A 24,578-nucleotide genomic window follows, 5' to 3' on the forward strand; every position below is an offset into this window, starting at 1 on the left:
GCATCACTCAGCACCACCACAGCACCACTCAGCACCACCACAGCACCACTCAGCGCCACCACAGCATCACTCAGCCCCACCACATTATCCCTCAGCACCACCACAGCACCACTCAGCACCACCACAGCATCACTCAGCACCACCACAGCATCACTCCGCACCACCACAGCACCACTCAGCACCACCCCAGCATCACTCAGCACCATCCCAGTATCACCCAGCACCACCACAGCACCACTCAGCATCACCACAGCACCACTCAGCACCACCACAGCACCACTCTGCGCCACCCCAGCATCAATCTGCGCAACCATTCAAAAACAACTAGTTCAAATATGTTCTCTCTATGTTTCAAGCTTTATTACAAATGTCACAAAAAGATGTTAATATTTCACTTCTGTTCTTGGATTTTCGTCACAATAAAATAGACTGAACATAATCTTCACAAAAGTTATTTACAAAAGTTTAAGCTATTGCCATTATAAATTAAAATCACTTTTATTTAAGTATTAATTATTTAAAAAAATTAAAAGCCATTGTAATTTGTAATATAAATACATCTAAGTCACGTAAATACAAAACATGTTGCATTACAAATGCTATAGGTGTCAAATTTGCAAAAGTTATAACTATTGGCATTGTAAATGAAAAAGCTATTAATTTAGCTATTTTCAAAACCAACACATAAATAAAAAAATTGTCATTTACAAGACCAATACCTCAAACTTTCCTAATGCGAGAACTATTGCATTGCAAATGCTTGTTTTTATATCTGTCAGTGCTTCCTGTTGAGGTTTAATTTTCGTGACAGGCGCCTCATTGCCTACTTGTAACTATTCTCTGACCCTGCTTCAATGGTCAGAGCAGGGTCAGAGAATAGTTGCAAGTAGGCAACGAGGCGCCAGGAAGCACTTACAGGCGTACAGCAGCAGGTGCCCAAGTTGAAGTTAATTTCTTTGTAGCCCTTTTGTAAAAGGTTACAAAAAATTTGCTTCAACTTTTGCAACTGCTGCTGTAACCCTGTAAGTGCTTGGCTGAAAATTCGTCCCGCTAAATCGCGGATTTTATCGCGATTTCGTGAGATTCGCGGATCGCGAAATCACGGAAAATCCGCAGATTCCGCGAGCGGAACGAATTTTCAGCCCATGCTTAATAGCAACGCAAATGCACACTGCTCCCCTACTGTCCTTTTTTGGAACTACTATTAAAGGCAAAACTCATGGCGTGTAGCCTATGGAACGTTTGATGATGTAATGTTTTAAGAGTTATTCTGAGTCTTTCTCTACAGCTTCTTGTAGATGAAAAGCAACTCTACAGTGACCATTGGCGCTATGGGGATGTCATTGACTAGGAGGATTGGCGCCTAATGAGTTTGAGTTGGTCTTCACTTCTTGTTTATCACTGCGTTGCAAAGGGTGAGGGAAAACACCCTGGACCCTCCAAACACTGGACCCCAAGGCCAATCAAGTTATGAATTCTAATCCCTTGCACACACTCCAATCTTCAATGAATGTTCCACACACATAAGTTGCACACAAAAAACTTAAAAGTAAAGTCTTCTTTTGTCTTTTCTTTGCCTTTAATCAAAAAATGCCCAGGAAACAAATGTTTAGTCGTAAGGGTGTTACCCCTCGACTTCTTCATGGCTGTCTGGCTCTTTAAGTTCTAAATTCAGTCACCTCTCCGGCAGTAGTTCTTCCAACCTGGCTGGTCTATTTATCATAAATAACATTTAAATACTCAACATTTTCATCAAGCAAGTATCTTCCAACCTTAAAATATGCAATAGTGAATTGTCCTGAAATTGTGGCTTGCCTGGAGGCACCAGTATAAATACAATCCCTATGTGGTCTGACCCTTTTGTAAGTACGCTTACACCAAATCCTGATGGTGAGTATGCGTTCTGAACCGGACGCTGAGCAACATGGCAAAAGTCTTCGTAGATATGAAGCTGTACTTTCATTTCCTGAAGTTTTTCCCGGCTATGGAACAATGATGACAACAGTCTCATGATCTATGATCTCAGACTGAGCACAGAGATTGTAGTTGAGGGCTATCAACTCCATGTCAGCAGCAGTGGCAAAACTAAGCAAATTTGTCGAACATGAATGGTGGCTTGCACCAATGTCTTTTTGAGGTACATTATTGGGGTGAGCGACCCTTGGCTTTGCAATGGCTCAGAAGTGGCCCAGGTTCATGCCTAGCCGAGTGAGGTGAGGCACAAGGGACAGGGTGGTAAACCTTTCCATTGGCATGATATTAATCAATGCCCCACTGTCTGTGATCAAAATTACTGGGTGATCATTCACTTTTAATGTGATTTTGCGTCAGTGTCCAAATGAAATTTGTCGCTTTGTTTTGGTGAGCTTCCTTGGAACTGTGATCTTCTTTACAGGCAGCTAATCCTACATGTACACACCTTCCTTTGGTAGATCTCATTAGAGCACAACCATCTTCTTCGCTGGTACTCAATAGTGACGTTGAAGAACCTTTGTAAGATGAGCTTGAGAATGATGGATTTTGCCTAGTTTGTACTTGATGTAGCTGATGTGGATTTTTGGTTTTAGGGACGTGGCGAGAAGGCTTCTGGAATGCTCTCGGGTCCATCTATTCTTGTCATTGTGATGCACTTATTTTTCTTTAGCCCAGCACAGTTATGAAATGGTTTTCTTTCCCACAACCGTTGCAGACTTGCCCTATGACTGGACATTTACCTTCATGGGGAAACGAAAATCCACATCGGAAGCTCAGCTTTGTTTTCCTTCAAGACTACCCTACGTGTATTTTGCTTGCTTATGCTTGCTTTTCACTGTCAATGCAAAATCATTGTACGCTTTTTCTGTTTCCATGTCAGCAGCTTGTCAGTCTGCTCGTACTTCTGCTCTTGCAGCCATCAGCATTTTCGCTAGACTGTGTGTTTCTTTCAGCATGCGCCTTCTAAATGAAACTGAAAGGCAGCCATCAATGACTCTGAGGTGCTGTCACAGAACTCACAGTGTTTAAGGAGTGCTTAAAATCTTTCAACAAACTTGTCCATTGTTTTACCAACCTGATGTCATGCTTAGTTGAAGATATATCTTCCATAGTAGGCATTCAACATTGTATTGAACTTGGCCTTCCATGCTTCTTTTACCTTTTGGTATAATTTTACATCAGTCTGTGAGATTTTCTAAAGCACTTTTTTCACTCCATCACCTGCAAGGTTTTTAAAAGAATATTTGAGGATGTTATTATCATCTTCTTCCTCTAGTGCATCTTTGAAGTCATCGAAGGTTTCGATTCTTTCAGCACACCTGGCGCCAATGTTTTGCTTTTTAGAAGTGTCAAAAGGCAGAGGTGGTTTCACTGTATTTCGCCCTCCTTTCTGCCGACATTGCGTTGGCAAATGCCTATCAGGCATCCAAGTATAGGCTGGCACCCACTGACCTATTCCACAACCAGAAATTGCCAGAGAGGCATGCGTTGCAGTATGCTTCAGTTGTCCTTCATGGTGAGTAAGTTCTCTGTTTCCGGTACCTCGTTGTTGTGATAGTTATTATAGGCTATAGGCTCTGTCTTCGGAGAGCAGTATAGCGTCTCTGTCGACTTCCTCAATTGCAGTTTAGGCAGGCGTTTTGAAAATGCTCCTTTGCAGGGCTTTTGATTGCTTCTGTGGCCGTGTATGGCTTGGAGTTGGAGCATGGCTCTGACTGCACATGTTCCGGTTAAATGCTGTCCTGCATCGATTCTGGGCACACCTGGCAGGCACAAGCAGTTTGCTGTATCTTAAATTAAATCTGTATTAAAAATGTGTTTTAAAAAGGGTTTCTGGCTCCTACGCGCCTATGGGGAGGATTACAGGAGCTGGTGGAGTTGTGGGGACCCTATTGCTTCCCCCGTAGCCCCAACAAAAATTAAACATGTGAGTGTCCTGGGCAGGCACAGGGACATCCCAAAGAAAGTAAGTTTAAATGAGGTGCAGGATGTGCACCAATCGCAGCAACCTTAAAAAAATAAAAACAGTTTGTCTCCTGGGTCATTAAATCTATGACCCCAGGAGAGGTTACCAGAGTGTTTTAAAGCACTCCTAACTGGAGCTCTATGCTCTTCAGCTGGAGTGCAGGACCCTCTTGTGGTTGTTTTTATGGCTGCATGTTGTAGGTTGAAAAATGTTAGAAGAAATACTCAAACATATGGTGATGCTTTTTTTAATAGATGTTTATTTAAACATTTTAGGACAAGCACTTGTTTAAACATTGCATGGTGTGAATTAATTAAATAAACCTTTAATTATATTTATGAATGATTTTTGGACAAAGACAGTAGGTCTGCTTTATATATGTTGATATGTTGACCCCATCATAAAGCCTATAAGCTCACTTATTTAATGTTGATGTTCTGATCCTTTGAAAAAATCAGCAGATCTGCCTTTCATAAAATTATACCCTTTTATTGTAACATCACATAGTCAGCCATGCACGCCTGGGGTTCGGCGCTAGGCCTTGTGACCGGCCCCCTGCTGCGCACGGAGTTGGGGGCAGGGTCTGGCCTTGTCGGAGTTTTACTACCAGGCACCATGGCGAACTCCATACACCACACAGCTACATCATGCATGCTGTGGGGGACTGGCTGCCTGCATTGGGGCTGGCCGCAGGTCCTGGCCACATGTTATAGTTATTTTAGTACACAATTATACGGACTAGCGACAAGTATAACTGGTGAATTTTAATGGTTTTGGGAACTTGAAACAGGATGTTTTAACTGACATTTTCACCTGACTACTGACTATAAGATCTCTTTAAACTCTATTTTTTCTTAGTGAATATATATATATATATATATATATATATATATATATATATATATATATATATATATATATATATATATATATATATATATATATTACCTACTGGCGGTCGCCAGTAGGTAGTTATAGTTAGGATTTTTTTTCAATGTTAAATCTCAAAATTCTATTTGGAATAACTTTGGCTTCGGTTGACAAACCTGCCTGAAAATTTCCTCAAAATGGCCTCGCGGCACCCCGGTCCTTCCCTGAAAGTTTGGGGGGATTCGTCAAGTGGGGTCTGAAATAAAAGGGGGGTCCCAAAACGCGTTTTCCCCATGTTAATTTCCATAGGGCGGTCGATTTCACTTTTAGCTCGAACGGCTGAATGGATTTATACCAAACTTGGCAAAATTGTAGGGACTAGTAGCCCGATGTGCCTTTGCTATGTCTCAAGATATGTGCTGCAGTGGATTTTGAGTAATTTAGGTTCCAAAAAATATATATATCTATAGGCGCGCCCCGGTACGTGCACCGGGGAGCGCACCGGGTGCGCCACGCGACTTGCGCGCAGAAAGCTGATTGGCTCTTGGGTGTCTGTAAACATTCTAAACAGTCTGGAGCGGCCGCCATCTTGTGTCTCGGTAAAATCGAGACACAAGAGGTGGCCAAAACAAAGGGGGGAATTGACCATAAGGGGGCAGGGTAGACCCCCTCCTGACCCCTTAGGTTTAATGTGGGGGCTAAAATAGGGTACCGCGGGGCATTTAAAAAAAATATTTTTTTCCGATTTGCGCGGGGGGAGCGCCCGGTACGCGCACCGGGGAGCGCACAGGAAAGCGCACCAGGGAGCGAAGCACGGGGAAAATCCAGGACCATATTTATGAAGGCCTTGCGCCGCCAATTTTGCGCCGCCCTGTGCGTCACTTTTTGTGACGCACCAGCGGTGTAAAAAAATGTGCATCGTTACGCTTTATTTAAAAAGTGACGCATCTAGGTAGATGGGTCACTTTTTTAAACCCTGCGCCACATTATACCTGCGTCAGGTATAATGTATGCAGAGGGGGCGTTCCCCCGCAAAAAGCTTCGTAATAGCGACGCAGTGAAATCTATGAGATTTCACTGCGTCACTTTTAGGATGCTGTTGCGTCAAAATCTTGCGCCTGCCTCACAGCAGGTGTAAGACTGACGCAAGACCTTTCACATGTTGCTTTCCCCATGTGAAAGGACGCATTACTGGAGTTGCGTCACTTTTGTGACGCACTCCAGTAATGCGTCAATTTTGTGTTTACAGGTACGTCAGAAATACTGACGTATCTGTAACTCCTTGCGAGTTGATTCGTCATACATTAAATATGACACATCTGGAATGTCATAAGGAGTGCGCACAGAAAAGTGACGCATCGCTGTTTTCACGTAGCGATGCGTCACTTTTCAGAAATGAGGCCTCCAGTTTATTCACTGTGTCACCTCTACGACCATTTCTTGCGTCAATACGTCCCTTTTGCATACATTACACCTGACGTAGGAATAATGTGGCACAGGGGTTTACAAAGTGACGTATTTACCTAGAAACGCCACTTTGTAAATATGAATAAATAAGGTGCCTTGCGCCGCCAGTTTTGCGCCGCCTGTGCGTCACTTTTTGTGACGCACCAGCGGTGTAAAAAAATGCGCATTGTTACGCTTTATTTAAAAAGTGACGCATCTAGGTAGATGGGTCACTTTTTTAAACCCTGCGCCACATTATACCTGCGTCAGGTATAATGTATGCAGAGGGGGCGTTCCCCCGCAAAAAGCTTCGTAATAGCGACGCAGTGAAATCTATGAGATTTCACTGCGTCACTTTTAGGATGCTGTTGCGTCAAAATCTTGCGCCTGCCTCACAGCAGGTGTAAGACTGACGCAAGACCTTTCAAATGTTGCTTTCCCCATGTGAAAGGACGCATTACTGGAGTTGCGTCACTTTTGTGACGCACTCCAGTAGTGCGTCAATTTTGTGTTTACAGGTACGTCAGAAATACTGACGTATCTGTAACTCCTTGCGAGTTGATTCGTCATACATTAAATATGACACATCTGGAATGTCATAAGGAGTGCGCACAGAAAAGTGACGCATCGCTGTTTTCACGTAGCGATGCGTCACTTTTCAGAAATGAGGCCTCCAGTTTATTCACTGTGTCACCTCTACGACCCTTTCTTGCGTCAATACGTCCCTTTTGCTTACATTACACCTGACGTAGGAATAATGTGGCACAGGGGTTTACAAAGTGACGTATTTACCTAGAAACGCCACTTTGTAAATATGAATAAATAAGGTGCATTTTTTATTGGACTGTTGCGTCACGAAAAGTGATGCTTTGGTGGCGTTAAAGTGACGCATGGCTTCATAAATGAGGCCTTCTGCCTTCAACTCCAGCAATGCATCTTTTTTTATCCTTCCACACCCCTGTTCCTTTTCAACATTTTCTTTGAATACCAACATTCCCCATATTCACTCTTCTTCTCCTTACTTTCTTTCCTAACACTCACCTTCTTTCAGTCCTCCTACTTCACTTCCTTTCTCCTCTCATACCTTTCTGTTCTTTCTTACTCATTCTCCTTTCCATTATTAATGCACTCTATTTCACTTACTCTTTTTTCTTTTTTTAAGAATATAGCTCTTTGATGAGAATTGGAGGTAGTTCTGAAAAGAACTTTTGGTTTCTTCTTTTTTCTAAACAGGAACAAAAAGAGGGAATGGAAACTGCTCAACAGGAGCAAAAAAAACAAAAAAAATTAGGGGTGGGAAGGGCAGCGATGGTTCTCCAATGCTCGAACCATGAGCTGGACACTTTGCTCCCCATAGGTGAGGAGTTGATTGCAGTATCTGCATCTGAGGACACCATGGTTAAATGCAGGTTGAATGTTTGGCACCTGCTCCTGCGATTGCCCCCTCCCAGAAGAAGTTGCTCCTCCGGTGGATGTAGAGGCCCCATCACTGGGAACCTCTTGTGCCAGAGCCCTGACACTTTCCCGGGCAAAATTCTGGGGGTGCTTCCTCTCCACATGCCGGATCATTGTGAAGTTCCCAAATGAGTACTTTTTTAAGGGGTTACCCCGTGACAGCTCTTCTTTGCAGATCCTGCACTCCACTTTTGGAGCATTCACCTTTTTTTGGCCAGGTGGGATTTTAAAAAATTTCCAAATGTTCCTTAACTTTTCGTTGAGGAGGCTCTTCATTGATGAATTCTGGTTCATCCTCACTGATGGATTGTCTGGCAGCCATTGTAAAACCTTGAAATATCCAGGAGCAAAAAGGCAGGTCTTGCAGTCACAAAAGTGAAAGAAGAAGTGAAGGAAATGGGTGGGGATTTCATTCTTTGTAAAAAAAACTGTTAGCAACCAATGAAAAGTGTTATTTTAAGGTCACATGACCCGACGCGCTTACGCTACGCGCACCGGAGCGCTTCCGGGTGCGCACACGCGGCGCGAACGTAGGCGCTTCCGGGGCGCATACGTGGCGCGCCGAAGTGACGTCATCATACTTTTACGGAAATGCATAATCATTTTCCTTATAAAAAAAAACTGATTTTATTTGTATGGTATGAAATGTTTTGCATTATTATTAACTTTTCATTCATATTTTTTTTCACGAACCAAAGTAGCGCTCTGGGTGCGCTTTCCGGTGAGCTTACCGGTGAGCTTACCGGAAAGCTTACCGGAGAGCTTACCGGAGCGCGCACCTAGAGCGCCCCAGGAAAAAATGATATAAAAAAAACTCAAAAATTAATACTTACACAAAACAGCAAATTGTAAAAAAAAACATAGGTTAGAAACTAGATATAGAAAGGAATTAGCATTTAAAAAACCTATGAAATTCACTGAAAAAACCATAGGTTTCACACCAGTTATAGTTAGGAATTAGCATTTAAAAAACCTATTAAATTCACTGAAAAAAACATAGGTTTCACACCAGTTATAGTTACCTGGAAATTTTACTGACATAAAACCATTGAAATTCCCACGTTATAGTTAGTTGGACTCACTATAACTTGCGCGCCTGCAATGCACTGCTGATGACGTCACATATTACATCACTCATGACATGGTCAGTGACATCACTCATGACATCACTGATGACTCCATCCAGTGAATGTGTGTCTTTGGTTTTTCAGTGAATATATATATATATATATATATATATATATATATATATATATATATATATATATATATATATATATATATATATATATACATCTATATATATATATACATCTATATATATATATATATATATATATATATATAGATGTATTTATATCTCAATTATTTATGACATCACTGATGCCATCTTGAATGGCACGATTGATTACTTTTTTGTAAAGTTTGATGTATTTTCATTGAATGGTGCCAAAGTTATTAGGAAAACAGAAAGTGGTGGTGATGGTTGTGGTGGTGCTGGTGCTAGTGCTGGTGGTGCTTGTGCTGGTGCTAATGTTGTTGCTGGTGCGCCAGGACATGGAAAGCAAAACAGACAGTCTAGGATTGCCACTGCAGCTAAATAAACACTGGGCCAACAATGGACAAGGTATAGTGCTTTACAAATGGAAACATTGTAATTAATTTGCAGTCAATGCAGATACCTAACTGGTTATGGTGCTTTACAAACGGGTACTAGCTTGAAACTGGTCTAGCTGTGATTCTCATGATACTGAGAAAAATCTTGCCTGGTTGGGGTGCTTTACTTATGGGGTCGTTTTGACATAACTATGGTGTGGTACAATCTTTGGCATTGTGGAAATGAACCCAATTATACTGTTGCTTTATATACTGTGCCAATGTGGATATAGGTGTTATTATGGCCCTTTACGTTATTCAGGATTGTGAAAACTGACATGGTTATTTTGTTCAATACCAACTGTTGCATTTACAATGCAGATCATGGCATCATGAAACTGAGTGCAAATGAGTAATTCCACTGTGTGGGGACTAATCGTGCATGGTCATGTACACAACGGAATAGGGTTTGCCTTCCTGTGGTGTTTTGGACATTTTGCAGTTTTTGGAGTAGGAAGCGTGGATCTCTAGGTAGACTCAATTTATGTTGTTTTACAGGAAACAAGACAAGGGTAGCTTGTATTAATTTCAATCATTTCAAATGGGAAGTGACAGGATCAACTTTCCAATGAGGCATGTTGCCTTCTTGCCAAAATATAAATATTGAAGTTCTTAATTAAAACTTCATGTTTGTCTGTCTGTTGAAGATGAAAGATGATGTCACTCACTACAGAGATGACGATCAGTGTTAGTGTTTTCTTGTGTCTAATTACATTGAAACAAAATGAGATAAATGGCATGAAGCACAGTCATGTGGCTAGCAAAAATTCGCTGGAGCCATTGGGCACCACAACAAGCTTCAGATGTACTCTGTGGCTCTCTTCTGGATGGACACATCTCTCCATTTGTTTCTAGCTGCAGTCATCCCATTTACTCAAAGTCTTCCTTCCTGCCCTTTGCAAAGGCTCTTGCAATCCTGGTCAAGCTACAAACTCATGGAACAGCTGATGGTTGGATCTGAAGTGAGGACTTAAACCTAACGCATCGCCTTCCAGAGAGAAAAACATGATTCTAATACTGTGAGAATCTCCTAAAAAATATATTACAAATATTGTTATCAAAGTGAAAATATGGATTCAAACTGAAGAAAAAAGATTGTCAGTGCTGTCTTGCAAGCACGGTGGGTATTAAAAAGTATTATGAATCTCCAAGTGAATCAGTTCAAGCATTGAAAATGCGGGATTGCCGTGAATGTGTGCCTGCTGTAACTGCATAGGATGAGTTTGTTGCAACTATTACAATTCTACAAATTGCTCATGAAAAGAGAATATTGTGGTATAAATGAAGAACAAAGAGAAGATGTTTACTGGGGTTGGAATTATGTGAATCAATGGACGTTTAAATAGCTTGTTTTTGATCCATGCTTTTTCCTACGTCAGTTGTTCGTGTGTTTCTTTTCCTCCTGCCTTTCTCTTTTGTCCGACCCACAAAATTAGTGCTGCCGCCAACCAGCTGAACAATTTAAACACATTTAGACTGGTTTCTAGTGCTCCAAGGTGCCACTGGTAGCATTCTATGTAGAGTCCTTACATAGGGTGAGCAGACATCCCAGATTTCCCAAACAGGCCGAGTTTTCAGACGACTGTCAGTGTCTTGATGCTTTTGTCAATATTAAAAAACATGTCTCGGTTTTTTAAACGAAGGTTAAGTTATCTTGCAAAACAGAATTTAAACATGGCTTTTGGTTGCAACTGGCACTTCTAACGTCTAAAACAACTTAAGTATTTTGGGGCATATTATCAAGGGGGTTTATCTCCGCTTTTTTGGCTTTAAAAGCCAAGAAAGCGGAGATAAAATGATCTCCCTATTACCTAGCTGTCGCTAACACCAGTTAGCGACAGCCAGTAGGAGATAGCGACCATCTTGGGCCCCGCTTTGCATGTCAGTGATATTTATCACTAATGACATGCAAAGTGGGCGTGCCAAGATGTTAGCGACTGGAAACAGTCGCTAACATCGCTATCTCCTATCTCCAAAAGCTAACACCTGCCCCTGAGCAGTTCTTAGCCATGTTATCCAATGGTAGGTGGATAACATGGCTAAGAGCATTAGCTCGGTAATGCATGAATATCGCTGACTTTTCAGCGATATTCATGCATTTCGGCCGATTTTTATCGTTTAGGAGATATACCTTGATAATAGCAAGGTTGCTAAGCGATAAAAATCGCCGCAGCTCAGCGATAAAAATATCGCCGCTAAACCAACATAGCGATAATTATTGCTAGTTGTTGGTAATATGCCCCTTTATCTTTTTCTCTGAGGAAGTGCAGGAAGTCAGATACATGCCACAGCAAAGGGGAGACAGAGTGGGGTGGCTGAGGAGGCCAGGTGGCACATGGGAGGAGGACCTGCTATAGCTAATGTTGTGTAAAATGTGAGTGGATAGATAGATAGCTAGATAGATAGATAGATAGATAGATAGATAGATAGATAGATAGATAGATAGATAGATAGATAGATAGATAGATAGATAGATAGATAGATAAATCATTGTGAGCCTTTAGTCATACTTCGCTGTCTGGACAATCATGCTTTTGGGCTTCTCAAAATCTGGTCTGGTCACCCTACCCTACAGCACAAGGTGATTCCTGTCCAACAAACTGCGTCTTGGAGCCTACTGCCATTCTGCCCAAACAGTAATTGACGGGAGTGTAATGAAAAACATTGGAGCCCCTGTTGAATGTTGTTAGGGGCACCAGACACACCTGTACCATTCTGATATTCATAGCCCTTGGGTTGAATGAGGCCCACTGCCTGCGACAATGTGAGAAGCCAAAAACACTGATTTGACAAACAATGGCAACATAGAAAATCTTGTGCGTGCTGCCTTTTAATGGTAGGGGTGTGATTGTGGGGGAGGTGAAATGATTTCCCTGGGCAGACTTGGAGATAAAGAACAATTTTCTCAAAGGACACGAACTTCCAATCTTCATCTAGATTCGTTATACTGGAATTAAATAACATAGTTTGGAGGTGAGTAACTGAGAGCTCACTTCTTTGATCAAGTCGTCAATTTTCACATGCGATGCGCAAACAATGTAGCTCCTTTCCTCGATTTCATGTGTCTTTCTGTTGCTGCTATGGATCGTTTGATGTTCATTGCTCTCTCTCTCTCTGCTTTTTTTACCCTGCTTACATACGGAAGGTATTCCATCCGCCATTCCATGAGCATGCCGGCTATGAGGTAATGACAATGCTACCCTGCTTCCTGATTTTCACAAAACAGAAACACGCATTTATTTCAGGATGTTGACTGGACTCTCGTGTTTACTCCATAAATGAGGAAATGCTAATGTGAAGAAAAAAGCTTTAAATAGATTGAATTAACCTTCCTATTTTCCTCTTCAGTGGCCACGTGTATTTACGTTTAGCTTTGGGCAATACGTAAGATTAAGCAATTGTATGCATCCACCCTCTGCATAATGGAAATTAAAATAAGACAAAAATAGAAACTGAAAAAAAGGATGACGTTGCTGGAGAGCGCGCGCTCAGCGGAGATGTGTATTTTGACAGGTTAGCTCCGCCCACTTGTAATTAGAGCGGGAGCCTTTCTCGGAATTCATAATATACTGGCTTTTGCTTTTCTCTTTGTATCGCTCGTTTTTATAATTCTAGCACAGCCACCCATTTTTTCCCACACATGAATTTATTCCCTTAATAAATTTGTACTAGCGGTGGAGGATGTGCTTAATCTCTAATTGAGCGGAAGAAACACAGTCAACCAGGAATCGGCTGTTTTGGAAGTGACGCAAAGAAACACTTTATAGGTTTACTGGCAAGCGGCTCGGTGTGGGGGCAAGAGGCGGGGGCAGCCTTTCGCCATCCTGTCGTACCCTCATGCGGAAATGTTTAGTATCCTTCACACACACTGGGGCAGATTTACAAGCCCCATGCGCCGCCGGTGCATCGAGTTGCGTGACGCACTGGTGGCGCAGCCTGCTAAGGGATATTTACAAGCACAGGTAAAGTCACCCTGAGTGACTTAACCTGTGCTTGTAAATATCACCCCTGTTCATGCAACACTTTGCGTGTTCGGGGCGGGACATGGATGTTGCTGTGGGTGTTCCCACGTAACACCCATGTCCACTGAGGCATTTCCAGATTTACATGAAATCGTAAACCTGGAAATGTGTCAGGTTGCTGCGTCACCATAGGAGTGGCGTAGCCAAGCGAAACGAGGAGAAATGTTTTCATTTCTCCTCGGTTTTTTTCCTCTTTCAATGCATGCTGCATTCTACAGCACGCATTGAAAGAGGAAAATGCCTGCAGTGATTGCTTCTGTGCAGGAAGGGGCCCCTTTCTGCACAAAAGCAATCTCCCCATGGCGCAGGCATCCTTGCACAAGGGTGCCTGCGCCGTCGCATGGCAGCTGTTTCTGCACCAGCGCAGGGAAAAGCACAGGAATGCGACATATCATTGTAGATATGTCGCATTCCTGTGCTCTGTGCCGCAGCGTGGCGCATTGAAAGGGCTTGCGGTGCTGCGCGGCGGCACTTTCTTGTAATGTCGACCTACAGCTTGTAGAGAGCCACTCGGGCTCTCCCATACATTGTAACACACACACACGCACGCACGCATACCCCGGGGCGGGCTCGCACCGGGGTATAAATAAACAATGCGGAAGACCGCTCGGGGTCTTTCCGGCTAAGTACATTGCTGACTCCGTTTCCCTTATTGTGAGCCCCTCACCCACGTGTTGGGCCTAGACCGCACACGCCACATTGGCGACAAAGCCGGCCTACCTGAAAGCGTGCCGGGCTGCCTCTGTCGGGGGCGCCGCTGTGTGCCTGCATACTGCCGCGGAGCCCACCCGCGTGTGCTGCCATCCTGTCTCGATTCCCGAGGCCCGCCCACGCACCTCCCCGGAGGGAGCGCCTTCAGCCGGCGGGACTCGTTGGGGAGCAAGGGTGCATCCATTCAAAAATTGCGGGTGAGTCTGCCACTGCCCGCCAGCGCGACACCCAGCGTGTCCTTCCCTCCTCCCTCAGGCAGCGCCGAAGTGGAGTGCCTCCCGGGAGAAGAGTTCCGCGCGACTCGCGCGGCAGCACCACGTGATATCAGCGAGGCCCAATTCCAGCCCCCAGCCTTCGCCTCAGCTGCGAGCGCAGCAGACACACACGGACGCCCGTGCCACACCCCCGGCCCTGCCCCCAGCGCACACGGCCCGGAGAGGGAATTAGAAGGCGAGGAATAAAAAAAAAAAAAAAGCACAGGCAAAGCCAAACGGCTCCTTCTCTAACACAGCCAGTTAACTGGATAGCGCCAGGGCCCCGTCCTGTACACGCACGGCCCAGAAAAGGAAGGGAACACGATCCCCACCTGCGGAAGAACAGGGAGAGTGAGGGAAAAAAAACCACTGGTAAAGCCAAGCAGCTGTGCGATTAAACCCACCACCCCGAAGGGAACAAGGAGCTGTGTGAGAATCCTCACATCAACTGCCCAAAAGAGGACTGAACAATGTCGGTAACAGCGCCAGGAGCGGGCCAAGATGGGGCAGGCCAGAACCTACCTCCAGCAGTCGCACCCTTTTCGTCCCCCACCAGTGGTAGTCGCGCCACCGCCCCAGGCCCAAAACCAAGCCGGAGCCCCCACGCTGGTGACACCCACTCACTTACACTCTGGCGCAGCGCCCATTCCCCCGTTTAGCAAGGCGGTGGACCCTGCAACGGCGGCGCTAAGATGGAAGGTGTGGGTTGGGAGGCTCAACCTATATTTCAAAGGTACAAGGGAGACGGATGGAACTGTGAAAAGGTCGCTCCTCATCCTGTACGGTGGGCCAGAGATTTACGAGCTGTTCGAGTCACTCCCTAACACGGGACCCGAACATGACTACGACGCCGCGCTCGCGGCATTGAATGCGCACTTTGATCCCCAACTCAATAATGACTTTGAAAATTTTTAATTCAAACGAGCCTGGCAAACAGAGTCAGAGTCTGTTGATATGTACTACGCCAGGCTACGCCGGCTTGCGAGCACCTGCCCATTCACCAACCCACGGGAGGAAATCCGAGATCAAATCATAGTGGGCTGCAAGTCGAAATTGCTGAGAAAGCTCATTCTCCGCCAGCCGGGCATATCGCTAGATGAAATACTGATCCTAGCCAGGTCACATGAGCTATCTGATGCAAGGGCGGAGGAGATGGAGGCAGCGCTACGCACACCGGTGATCGCCCCGGCTACCGCGAGGACGGTGCCGATTAAGGAAGAGAGAGTTGACGCAATCCAGAGGAGTTTCCCGGCCACTCGCCCACGAAGCGCCCCCTCCTGAGGAAATCAGTGCGGGTACTGTGGTGAAGACCATTCAGCAACGGCCACATGTGGCGCGAAAGGAAAGACGTGCCTCAAGTGCGGGCGGTTGAACCACTTCGCCGCGGTGTGTAGGGGAGGGAAGTTCAAGCCAGCTGGCCGGAGAGCCAGGGCAGTGACGCAGCGCATCCGACAGCTGTCGCTCGACCACGAACCGCCCCCTCCTGACCACCAGGCTCAGGAAAGACGACCTAGATATGAAGACGATGAGGACGATGAGGTGTATGTTATCTCCTATGTAAGCAGAGCGTCCACCAGGAGAAGACCGCCGCCCATGTGCTCCATAGCTGTGGAAGGCACCGAAATTAAAGCCCTGATAGACACGGGGCATCCGTGAATGTCCTGGTTTCCGATCAATATGAGAAGATGTCTCCCAAGCCCCCGCTGGCACCTTCCACTGCTAGGATCTACACCTATGGCGGCACTGAACCACTACCGCTAAGAGGGGTGATCCAAACGACCGTCGTTAATGGTGAGTATTTCACGGAAACACGGTTTCACATCACCGAGGGGAAGAAAGGCACCCTTCTGAGCTGCCACACGGCAGAAGACCTTGGCCTGGTGTTCTTTGCCAATCAGGTGCATCAGGCGCATGCAGACCTCATGCTGAAAGATTTCCCAGAGTTGTTTCAGGGCCTCGGAAATCTCAAAGGACGGAAGTTCAAGCTGCACATAGACACATCTGTACGGCCGGTAGCGCTCCGGCACAGGAGAGTGCCCTTCAACCTAAGGCCACAAGTCGAAGAGGAACTCCGGAAACTGGAAGACCTTGGCATCATCGAAAAGGTGTCGGGCCCGACACCCTGAGTTTCCCCGCTGGTGGTCGCACCAAAGCCGAAACAGCCTGGGGCGATCAGGTTATGTGTGGACATGAGGCTGCCAAATGCAGCCGTTAAACGAGAACGACACATCACTCCTACCATGGATGATATAGTGGCCAATCTGAATGGGGCGAAATGGTTCTCAAAACTAGACCTCAACTCGGGATACCATCAGCTCGAGTTGGAACCAGCAAGCAGGTATATTACTACCTTCTCGACCCATGTAGGACTTCAACGCTACAAACGATTAAGCTTTGGCGTCTCCTCCGCTGCGGAGGTGTTCCAAAACGCCATACGGGAAGTACTATCCGGACTGAGCGGAGTAATCAACCTCAGTGACGATATATTAGTCTACTCAGCAACCCTCGAAGAACACCACGCCCACCTGAGGGCCACCCTCCAAAGGCTCGTGGACAGCGGACTAACCTTGCACCGGGCGAAATGCTCATTTTATCAAGAATCAATAGACTTCTTTGGCTACACATTCACGCGGGAAGGTCTGAAAGTGGATCCCAAAAAGGCAGAGGCGATCAAGGCAGCGAGCACCCCAAGAAACCCCACCGAAGTGCGCAGTTTCCTAGGCATGGCCACTTACTGTGGTCGGTTTATACCCAATTTGGCCGCGCTTACAGAACCCCTCAGAGCCCTCACACGAGTAGACCACAAGTGGGAATGGACAGTAGAAGCCAATAAGGCATTTCAAAACATCAAAGCCAGCCTCCTCAACGACACCGTAATGGCATACTTCCAACCCCGACGCAGGACAGAACTGATCGTCGATGCCAGCCCAGTGGGCCTGGGGGCGGTGCTCCTGCAAGAATACAGACCGGAAGAGTGGAAACCAGTCGCATATGTCAGCAAGGCGCTGTCGGACACCGAGACCAGGTATGCCCAGATCGAAAGAGAAGCCCTTGCCATAAAATGGGCATGTCAGCATTTCCATCTTTACCTGTGCGGGCAGGAGTTCACCGTGGTGACGGACCACAAGCCGCTGCTGCCATTGTTCGCAGGGTCATCCAGGCTGGCACCCCCACGCATCGAACGCTGGGCTGTCCAGCTACAGGGTTACAACTTCAGGATCGTGTTCCGACCTGGGGCACACAACTCGGCTGACTACCTGTCCCGCCACCCCGATGTCGTCAGCCAGTATCCACCACGAGAAGAAGGCGTGGAAGCTGAGGAGTTTGTCCACATGATCTCGCAGGTCGCATGCCCAGAAAATATGACACTGAAGGAAATAGGGGAAGCAACCGCCACGGACGAGACACTAATGAGAGTTCGCCAGGCTCTGGAGGGAAACCACTGGGCCCATTTCCTTGATGGAGCGCCAAGCCTTCGACTGGAGGTGAGCCATGTGCGACAAAAACTGTGGCAAATCCGTAGTGAGCTGAGCGTGGGCGATGAAGGAGTCATCCTCAGAGGACACCTCATCGTAATGCCTGAGGGTCTCCAACATAGAGCGCTAGCCCTGGCACACGTAGGCCATCAGGGAATGGCCAAGACAAAAGCCCGTCTAAGGAGCAAAGTATGGTTCCCCGCCATGGACAGCCAAGTGGACGCCATGATACGCTCTTGCCATGCCTGTACAATCATGGGCAGTGATCCGACCCCGGCACCAGTGATCACGGAGGATGCACCCCAGACGCCCTGGACACACCTCAACATAGACTTTGGAAGCTTCCCCGATGGCAGACACATGTTGGTCCTTGTCGATTCGTTCTCAAAATTTCCGATAGTGGAGGTCATATCTTCGACTGCATTTCCACAAGTCAAAAAAATATTGAGTCGCGTCTTCGCAACCATGGGACTCCCGGATGAAATCAAGTCCGACAATGGGCCTCCTTTCCAAGGGAGAGAATTTCAGAACTACCTCGAGAGCCTCCGGATCAAGCATAGGAAAATCACCCCGCTCTGGCCCCAGGCAAACGGGAAAGTCGAAAGACTGATGAGGACACTCAACAGAGCACTGAGGATAGCAGTGGACAGCGGGGAGGATCCGGAAATAGCCCTCGATCAATTTCTAGGAGCCTATCGACAGACGCCTCACAGCACTACAAAATGTGCTCCCGCCCATGTGTTATTCAAGAGAGCACCCTGTGACAGCATCCCGACAGACAGCACCTGGGTGCCTGAAGAAAGAGATGCTGCAACCATTCAAGCCCGGAGGCGAAAAACCAACCAGAAGGCGAGCGAGCGTCGTCACGCCAAGGAGCCCACTTTGAAGGAGGGGGACACAGTTGTAGTGCAAGATCGCCACCCAGGATGGAAATTCCGCACGCCTTACGAGTCGGAGGTGTGGATCGTGGACAACGTCCAAGGAACAATGGTGACTGCAAAGCGAAATGGACAAGTGGTGACCCGCAATGTGTCATGCTTTAAGAAAATAAGAGAGGCAACTGGAGATCACCACACCGAGGAAGGTCCGGAGGCAGCAGATGATGGAGGTCAAGATCTCGGAGGGTCAGTGCCAGGGTCACCCATAACCAGACAAAGAGGAGAGAGTCCACCCAGAATGACACCGCAAAATCTCACTGTTGAGAACACCCGACCCGGGGCGGCCCTCAGCGGCGAGAATGCAGGGGCAACCCCGGCTGGGGTTGCGAGGACGCCGTGTATCCGGAACCAACGTTACAATCTGCGGCCCAACCCGAGACCCAACCAGCATCTGAGAGACTTTGCCTGGACATCTCCGTGAATCAAGAAACGCATGACTGCTGCAAGAATAGAACTAAATTGAAGGAGGGATGTAGAAAGCCACTCGGGCTCTCCCATACATTGTAACACACACACACGCACGCACGCATACCCCGGGGCGGGCTCGCACCGGGGTATAAATAAACAATGCGGAAGACCGCTCGGGGTCTTTCCGGCTAAGTACATTGCTGACTCCGTGTCCCTTATTGTGAGCCCCTCACCCACGTGTTGGGTCTAGACCGCACACGCCATACAGCTGTCTGGAGCTTATGCCACCAATTGCTGGAAACTGGCGCAGGGTCGATGACCCACAAACCCACCACCAAGACAATTGTTATATTTATCAGAATCAGTCTGTTCAGGAAGAAAGGCAACCAGATTACACCTCTGTGAAATTCTCAAATGTCCCCAAAATGACATGATTGTAGGGAATGCGGACTATGGCATGTTAACTTTTTTTTAACCGTTTGCATACGTTTTGGCCAAGCGAGAAATTAATTGAGCAAAATTACGCGTGACACAAACAACATCAGCTTGTGCTCTGTTCATTTGTCTTCTTTTCATACTGCCACAATAGGATTTTTACCCAAATTCTCAAATATGCAACTTGGCATTATCTCATGCATTTCACATAAAAATTGTGAAATGCAAGAAATTATTTTATATTATGCCCAAATAAATGAAATTTTGCCCGGGCCCTAGAAGAGACCTGGCGAACATAGCGGTTGTCACATTTTCTGAGGCAAGTAGGAGTGTTTTTAACTCAATCAGTTTAATTGAGACAAATAATGTGCTCTGTTGTTTTTTATTGGCCTCACATAAAGCATCCCATTACCTCCTCGTCTGTCTTCCCGTCCCATTCCTTAACAGTGTGAGCAGCTTGTCTGTTCCCCAGAAACCCTATATCCATCAGAGTTTTAACACTTCCCGCAATATGGTGTCACCTAGCAGGTGAGCATAAAGGGGGAAGTGCGTCACAAGACATCCTGAGAATACCAAAGGAACCCAGAAAATAAAAACAATCACCTGAAAATAAAAAACAGGGAGGGAGGGAAGGGCTCAGGAATGGAATGGGAAGACCAGGACTCGGAGTAATGAAGATTTCCGGTGAGTAACCAGGCATTGCTACTCATACAAGTAAGATTCAGCTCTTTATGCAGCCTCAAGATGAAAGGGCAGTGATCATCTGGGTATGGATAGTACATACCACTGAAAGACTTTGCCATCAAAAAACAACCTGTTGTACTTCCCAAAGGTACCCCATGTCAAGAGTGAATTCGAAATGGGTAACAGTACTAAAACACTGATTTTCTTGCTTAGATCAGGTGGCACTGTTTTCTGAAGCTAAAATTCAATTTGACATTTAGGCCAAATATTTAGCAAAACCTACGCTTCTAGCTCTGTCCGTGTACAGAATCAGTTCAGCCTTGGAGCGGGCCAGGATGGCAGTAAAGACAACCACAATAACTTGTCTTCTTTCACCTCACAGTTCAGCCTTGTGTGGTGGCAGCTCAGACCCTTAGTTTTCGGTAGCACAGGCAAAGTGACATTTCCTCAGTTCTAGTTGTTACATTTTTGTCAACTCAACAAGGCATATTTGGGGATATTAATTTTAATATCACAGCATTTTGTGGCCATTTTTCCTGGCTCCATAAGGTATCTATTATAAACAACAAAAGAGTGTCATCAGAGGAAATTTGCGCAAAGCACAGTAAATGAGGAGAAATATATGAAATCAACCTATGGGAGAGTCACTTAGGGATTTCTTGAGAAGCCCTCACTCACCACCCTGGGTGGTGACATGCTTCATCATCGGGCCCACCAGGAGAAGCCGAATGCCTCCCTAGTATGCTGCAACGCCAGATTACTGCGGAGCTGGTTTTTCGTGACAATAGTGTGAAAAAAAGAGTGAGTTTAAAAAATGCCAATAAGCTGTACCAGACAAAAAACTTTATTCTGTGGTTAGCCAGGCATTAGTTAAAATATATGTGTCGGGAAATTTACCAACTAATGTGTTGGGTATTTTCCACTTAGAGTGGGGTCGACATGTTTCTGCCCTTATGTGTATTGATTTTACTGGGCTTTCATCAGGACCATGTAACTGTGTACCTCGGTGGTGTGGGCGTGCTAAGGCCCAACCTTTCCAGAGGACGTGAAAGCATGTCACCACCCAGGGTGGTGAGTGAGGGCTTCTCAAGAAATCCCTAAGTGACTCTCCCATAGGTTGATTTCATATATTTCTTCTAATTTACTGTGCTTTGCGCAAATTTCCTCTGATGACACTCTTTTGTTGTTTATAATAATTACCTGGGGGACTGAGAGTGTCCTGTCTCTTCCCTCTCTCTCTAGTTGTTGTATTTTTTTTTCCATAAGGTATCTGCCTGCCATTCCCTTAAAATTACTGCGACCCTGTGCTGTTACTTTTTCCAAAAGGAGACAGCACCTTAGCTATGTTTTTGGAAAATGCACAGCGCATGCGAATGTTGCACTAAACTCAAATCTAGTTGTCCTACCAAAATCTGAAAAGGTGCATTCTTAAATATGTCGATTCTAGTGCATGTCCGAAAATTGAATTACTGTACTTTGCCCAAGGGCGTGACCTAGTAACATCAGTTCAATCAGAAATATTGCTCCTGACCTTCTGCCTTATTCTTTTCCTCGAGCCCTCCCATTGAGATGGACAGGCCTTAAATATCTGCAGGTTTATGTTATAGTATAGAATATCTGCAGGTTTACCACTCCTTGGGGTCATATCTACCCAATGACAACAGATTGTAGAGGAAATAGACTGTGTTCTGTAAACTCACCATTACTTTCATCGTCTGTTCTAAAGAAACAACTGAACGTTTCAAACTTTATACAAGACACACAGCAGCCAATGAGAATGTATTGCCAAAGAAAAATAGATTCCTCCATCATCAACCTGTGAACACAGAAATCCTGAGGTTCTTTGGGGTGTAACTTAAACACTGGCACTATGGACCTGATTATGAGTTTAGCGGTGTAGAAGCGGGACCACCCAGCTGCTACAGAGATTATTACCTTTTCAGTCACTGGCAGACGGTTCTTTGGCGTTCCCACAGCGGTGCCTTTGAAATAAGCACCTCAGTGGGAACGTCAAAGGTAGTACCTGCAAGGCATGGACTGCTGCAGTCCATGCCGTGCAGGTGCTGGGATGCATGGACACAGGGGGGTAAAACATGTGCCCTCCTGCCTGCCCCCTGTCTGCACCCCATGGCCCAGAGGCAACCTGGGGGCCCTGTAGGGCCCGCTTTGTTTCCTGTCTTGCACTGTTTTCTTTAAGGAGGAACTGTCATGAAAACAGTGGAGTTGAGGAAACTGGTAATTGCGGCCTCATGATCGCCGCACCACTGCCAGGGATTTCTGATCCCTGTTTGTTGTGGCAGTGCAATGGCAGTCCGACCACCCTAGTTATAATAGGGCAGTTGGAAGACCTCCACTGCCACACCCCCACAAGTCTGACATTCCGTGGACCGCGAGACTCGCAATCAGGCCGTATGTCAGACATGGCCTTCAATACCCCTCTTACCCACCTAATGCAACTTGTGTACTGCCTGATCAAATGAACAATATTGAGCTTATTCTGTGAAGTAATGTTAAGGAAAGGAGATTACGGCTCATCCTAAACTGGGTCCTCCTTGTAAACTCACCTTAGGTGAGGGCAGAAAATGGTTCAGTTCTACTAGTATTTCATGCAAGGCCTAGCAGCAACCTAAGTTGTTGTACTCTGCTGCATGAGAGGGAGAGAGCAGGACAAAACCATATCTACTAAGATATGATAGTGCTGCTCTATTCCCATGCACTGGTACACTTAATAGGTACATAGCACCAAGCGTATACCTTAACATTAGAGTGCAGAGGTTTCTGTATGAATATAGCACAAGGCTACCTTCCAGTTTAAAATACCATGCTTAAACTTACTTTTAACGATTCCCCATATTGTGTGCAATACAAAGCAGAACACATCCAATGTTAGCAAAGTTTGAAGAAAAGACACATTTTCTCCTTGCTGGTGATGCCCCAAGGAGGTGTATTTTTTGATGGAAAGCCTCAATGGGCTATGTACCAAACACAATAGTTGGTTTCATAGGGAAGCCCATGTACCCCCTATGAAATGACCACTTGACATAAAGAAGTTACCTTACATTTAGGCAACATTCCAACAAAATGCAAGTTTTGTGCTGTAAAGTAAGTCCAAAATCAATGGGGTTTACTTCACTTTTGGTGACTCTGCACTGGTTCAAAGCGTTGATAACTCTGGCCCTCCACCCGCCATTAGTGGTTCAAATGAACAGCCAACTGCTCTGCCCATGTCCAGTTTCTTCTGGTTCATCTTCTTGCCATTCCTTGGAGGGAAAAGGATTTCTAATTCTGGGGTGCACTGTGAGTTGGTATTGAACACAAGGATCCTAACGATCTCATTAAAACGTCTGTATAACATTTGCCTTGAAGATTATTTCACATCATTTCCCCAAAATTTGATGCAATTGTGCAAAAGCAAATTAATCAAATTTCGTACACCCCTAGTGAAAGGGCTCTTGACATTTACTCAACCATGACACCTATCATCGAAACAAAATCTATGTGGCTATACATTTGCATTAGGAATCTTGCCACATTTAGTTTTTGGATGATCTGTTGTAATGATTAATGAGCAGGCATGCTTGTTTTTGCAAGATGTATCAAAATGCTTGATATATCCCCTCCTATCATCTCCCTACACTTTATTGCAAACTAGTTTGACTTAGGCTAATAAGCTGGTGTTCATAATTCCAGGCAACAGGTTCACCACTTTCTCATCCCAACCCACTTCAGGTAAAACGTGATGTTGTACTTAATGAAGCATTAATATAATAAAAGTTTTGAGCATTGCTTTTCAAAGACAGATATGAAGTGATCTGTGGAATAAAATTGATCACTTGCATGGAGTGCATGGTCATTGATAGTGAGCTAACTGGTGATGGTAGAGGTTCTAGGCATTAGTCTTGATAAGCAGGTGTGCTGCGATGGTGGACAGATCTGGCTGCGGGTTAAAATTGTTGTAGATGTTGCTAATCTTTTCGCAGAAAAAGTGGGAGCGCTTGGTGCAGTGGTCTTGCAATGGATTAATCATTGTAGAGATTGTAGCAGGCAAGGTGAACTTTTTCACTATGGTGAAGAATTCTCTATTTTCGTTTGTGCTGTTTGCCGATGTGTTCGATCAGTGCTGATCGCTTAGTGGATCTGATTTGCTTGATGTAGAACATTAGGGCTGATTTGTAAATGCTTAAATCAGATTTGTTGTGTGGAATGTGTTTTTAACACAACAAATTCGGCATGTTTTACCATTTTTCCGAGCTTTTTTCACCAATAAATGTCAGCAGACTTGA

General features: G+C 45.5%; 1 protein-coding gene across 2 annotated transcripts in view; it reads left to right on the top strand.

Annotated features, from left to right (window-relative positions):
- TPD52L1 (TPD52 like 1) overlaps nt 1–24,578 on the top strand; it is a 1,161,028-nt gene that overhangs the window by 1,044,320 nt on the left and 92,130 nt on the right. Inside the window, exon 6 of one of the 2 annotated variants that reach the window (XM_086925324.1) lies at nt 12,513–12,551. The exons of the other annotated variant lie outside the window; for it this stretch is intronic. Within the exon in view, the coding sequence (XP_086781450.1) occupies nt 12,513–12,551 (39 nt within the window). The remainder of the gene's footprint in view (nt 1–12,512; nt 12,552–24,578) is intronic. 2 annotated transcript variants of the gene reach the window in all.

This window comes from Lissotriton vulgaris, chromosome 6, assembly GCF_964263255.1.
Source record: "Lissotriton vulgaris chromosome 6, aLisVul1.2, whole genome shotgun sequence".
NCBI classification, from domain to species: domain Eukaryota; kingdom Metazoa; phylum Chordata; class Amphibia; order Caudata; family Salamandridae; genus Lissotriton; species Lissotriton vulgaris.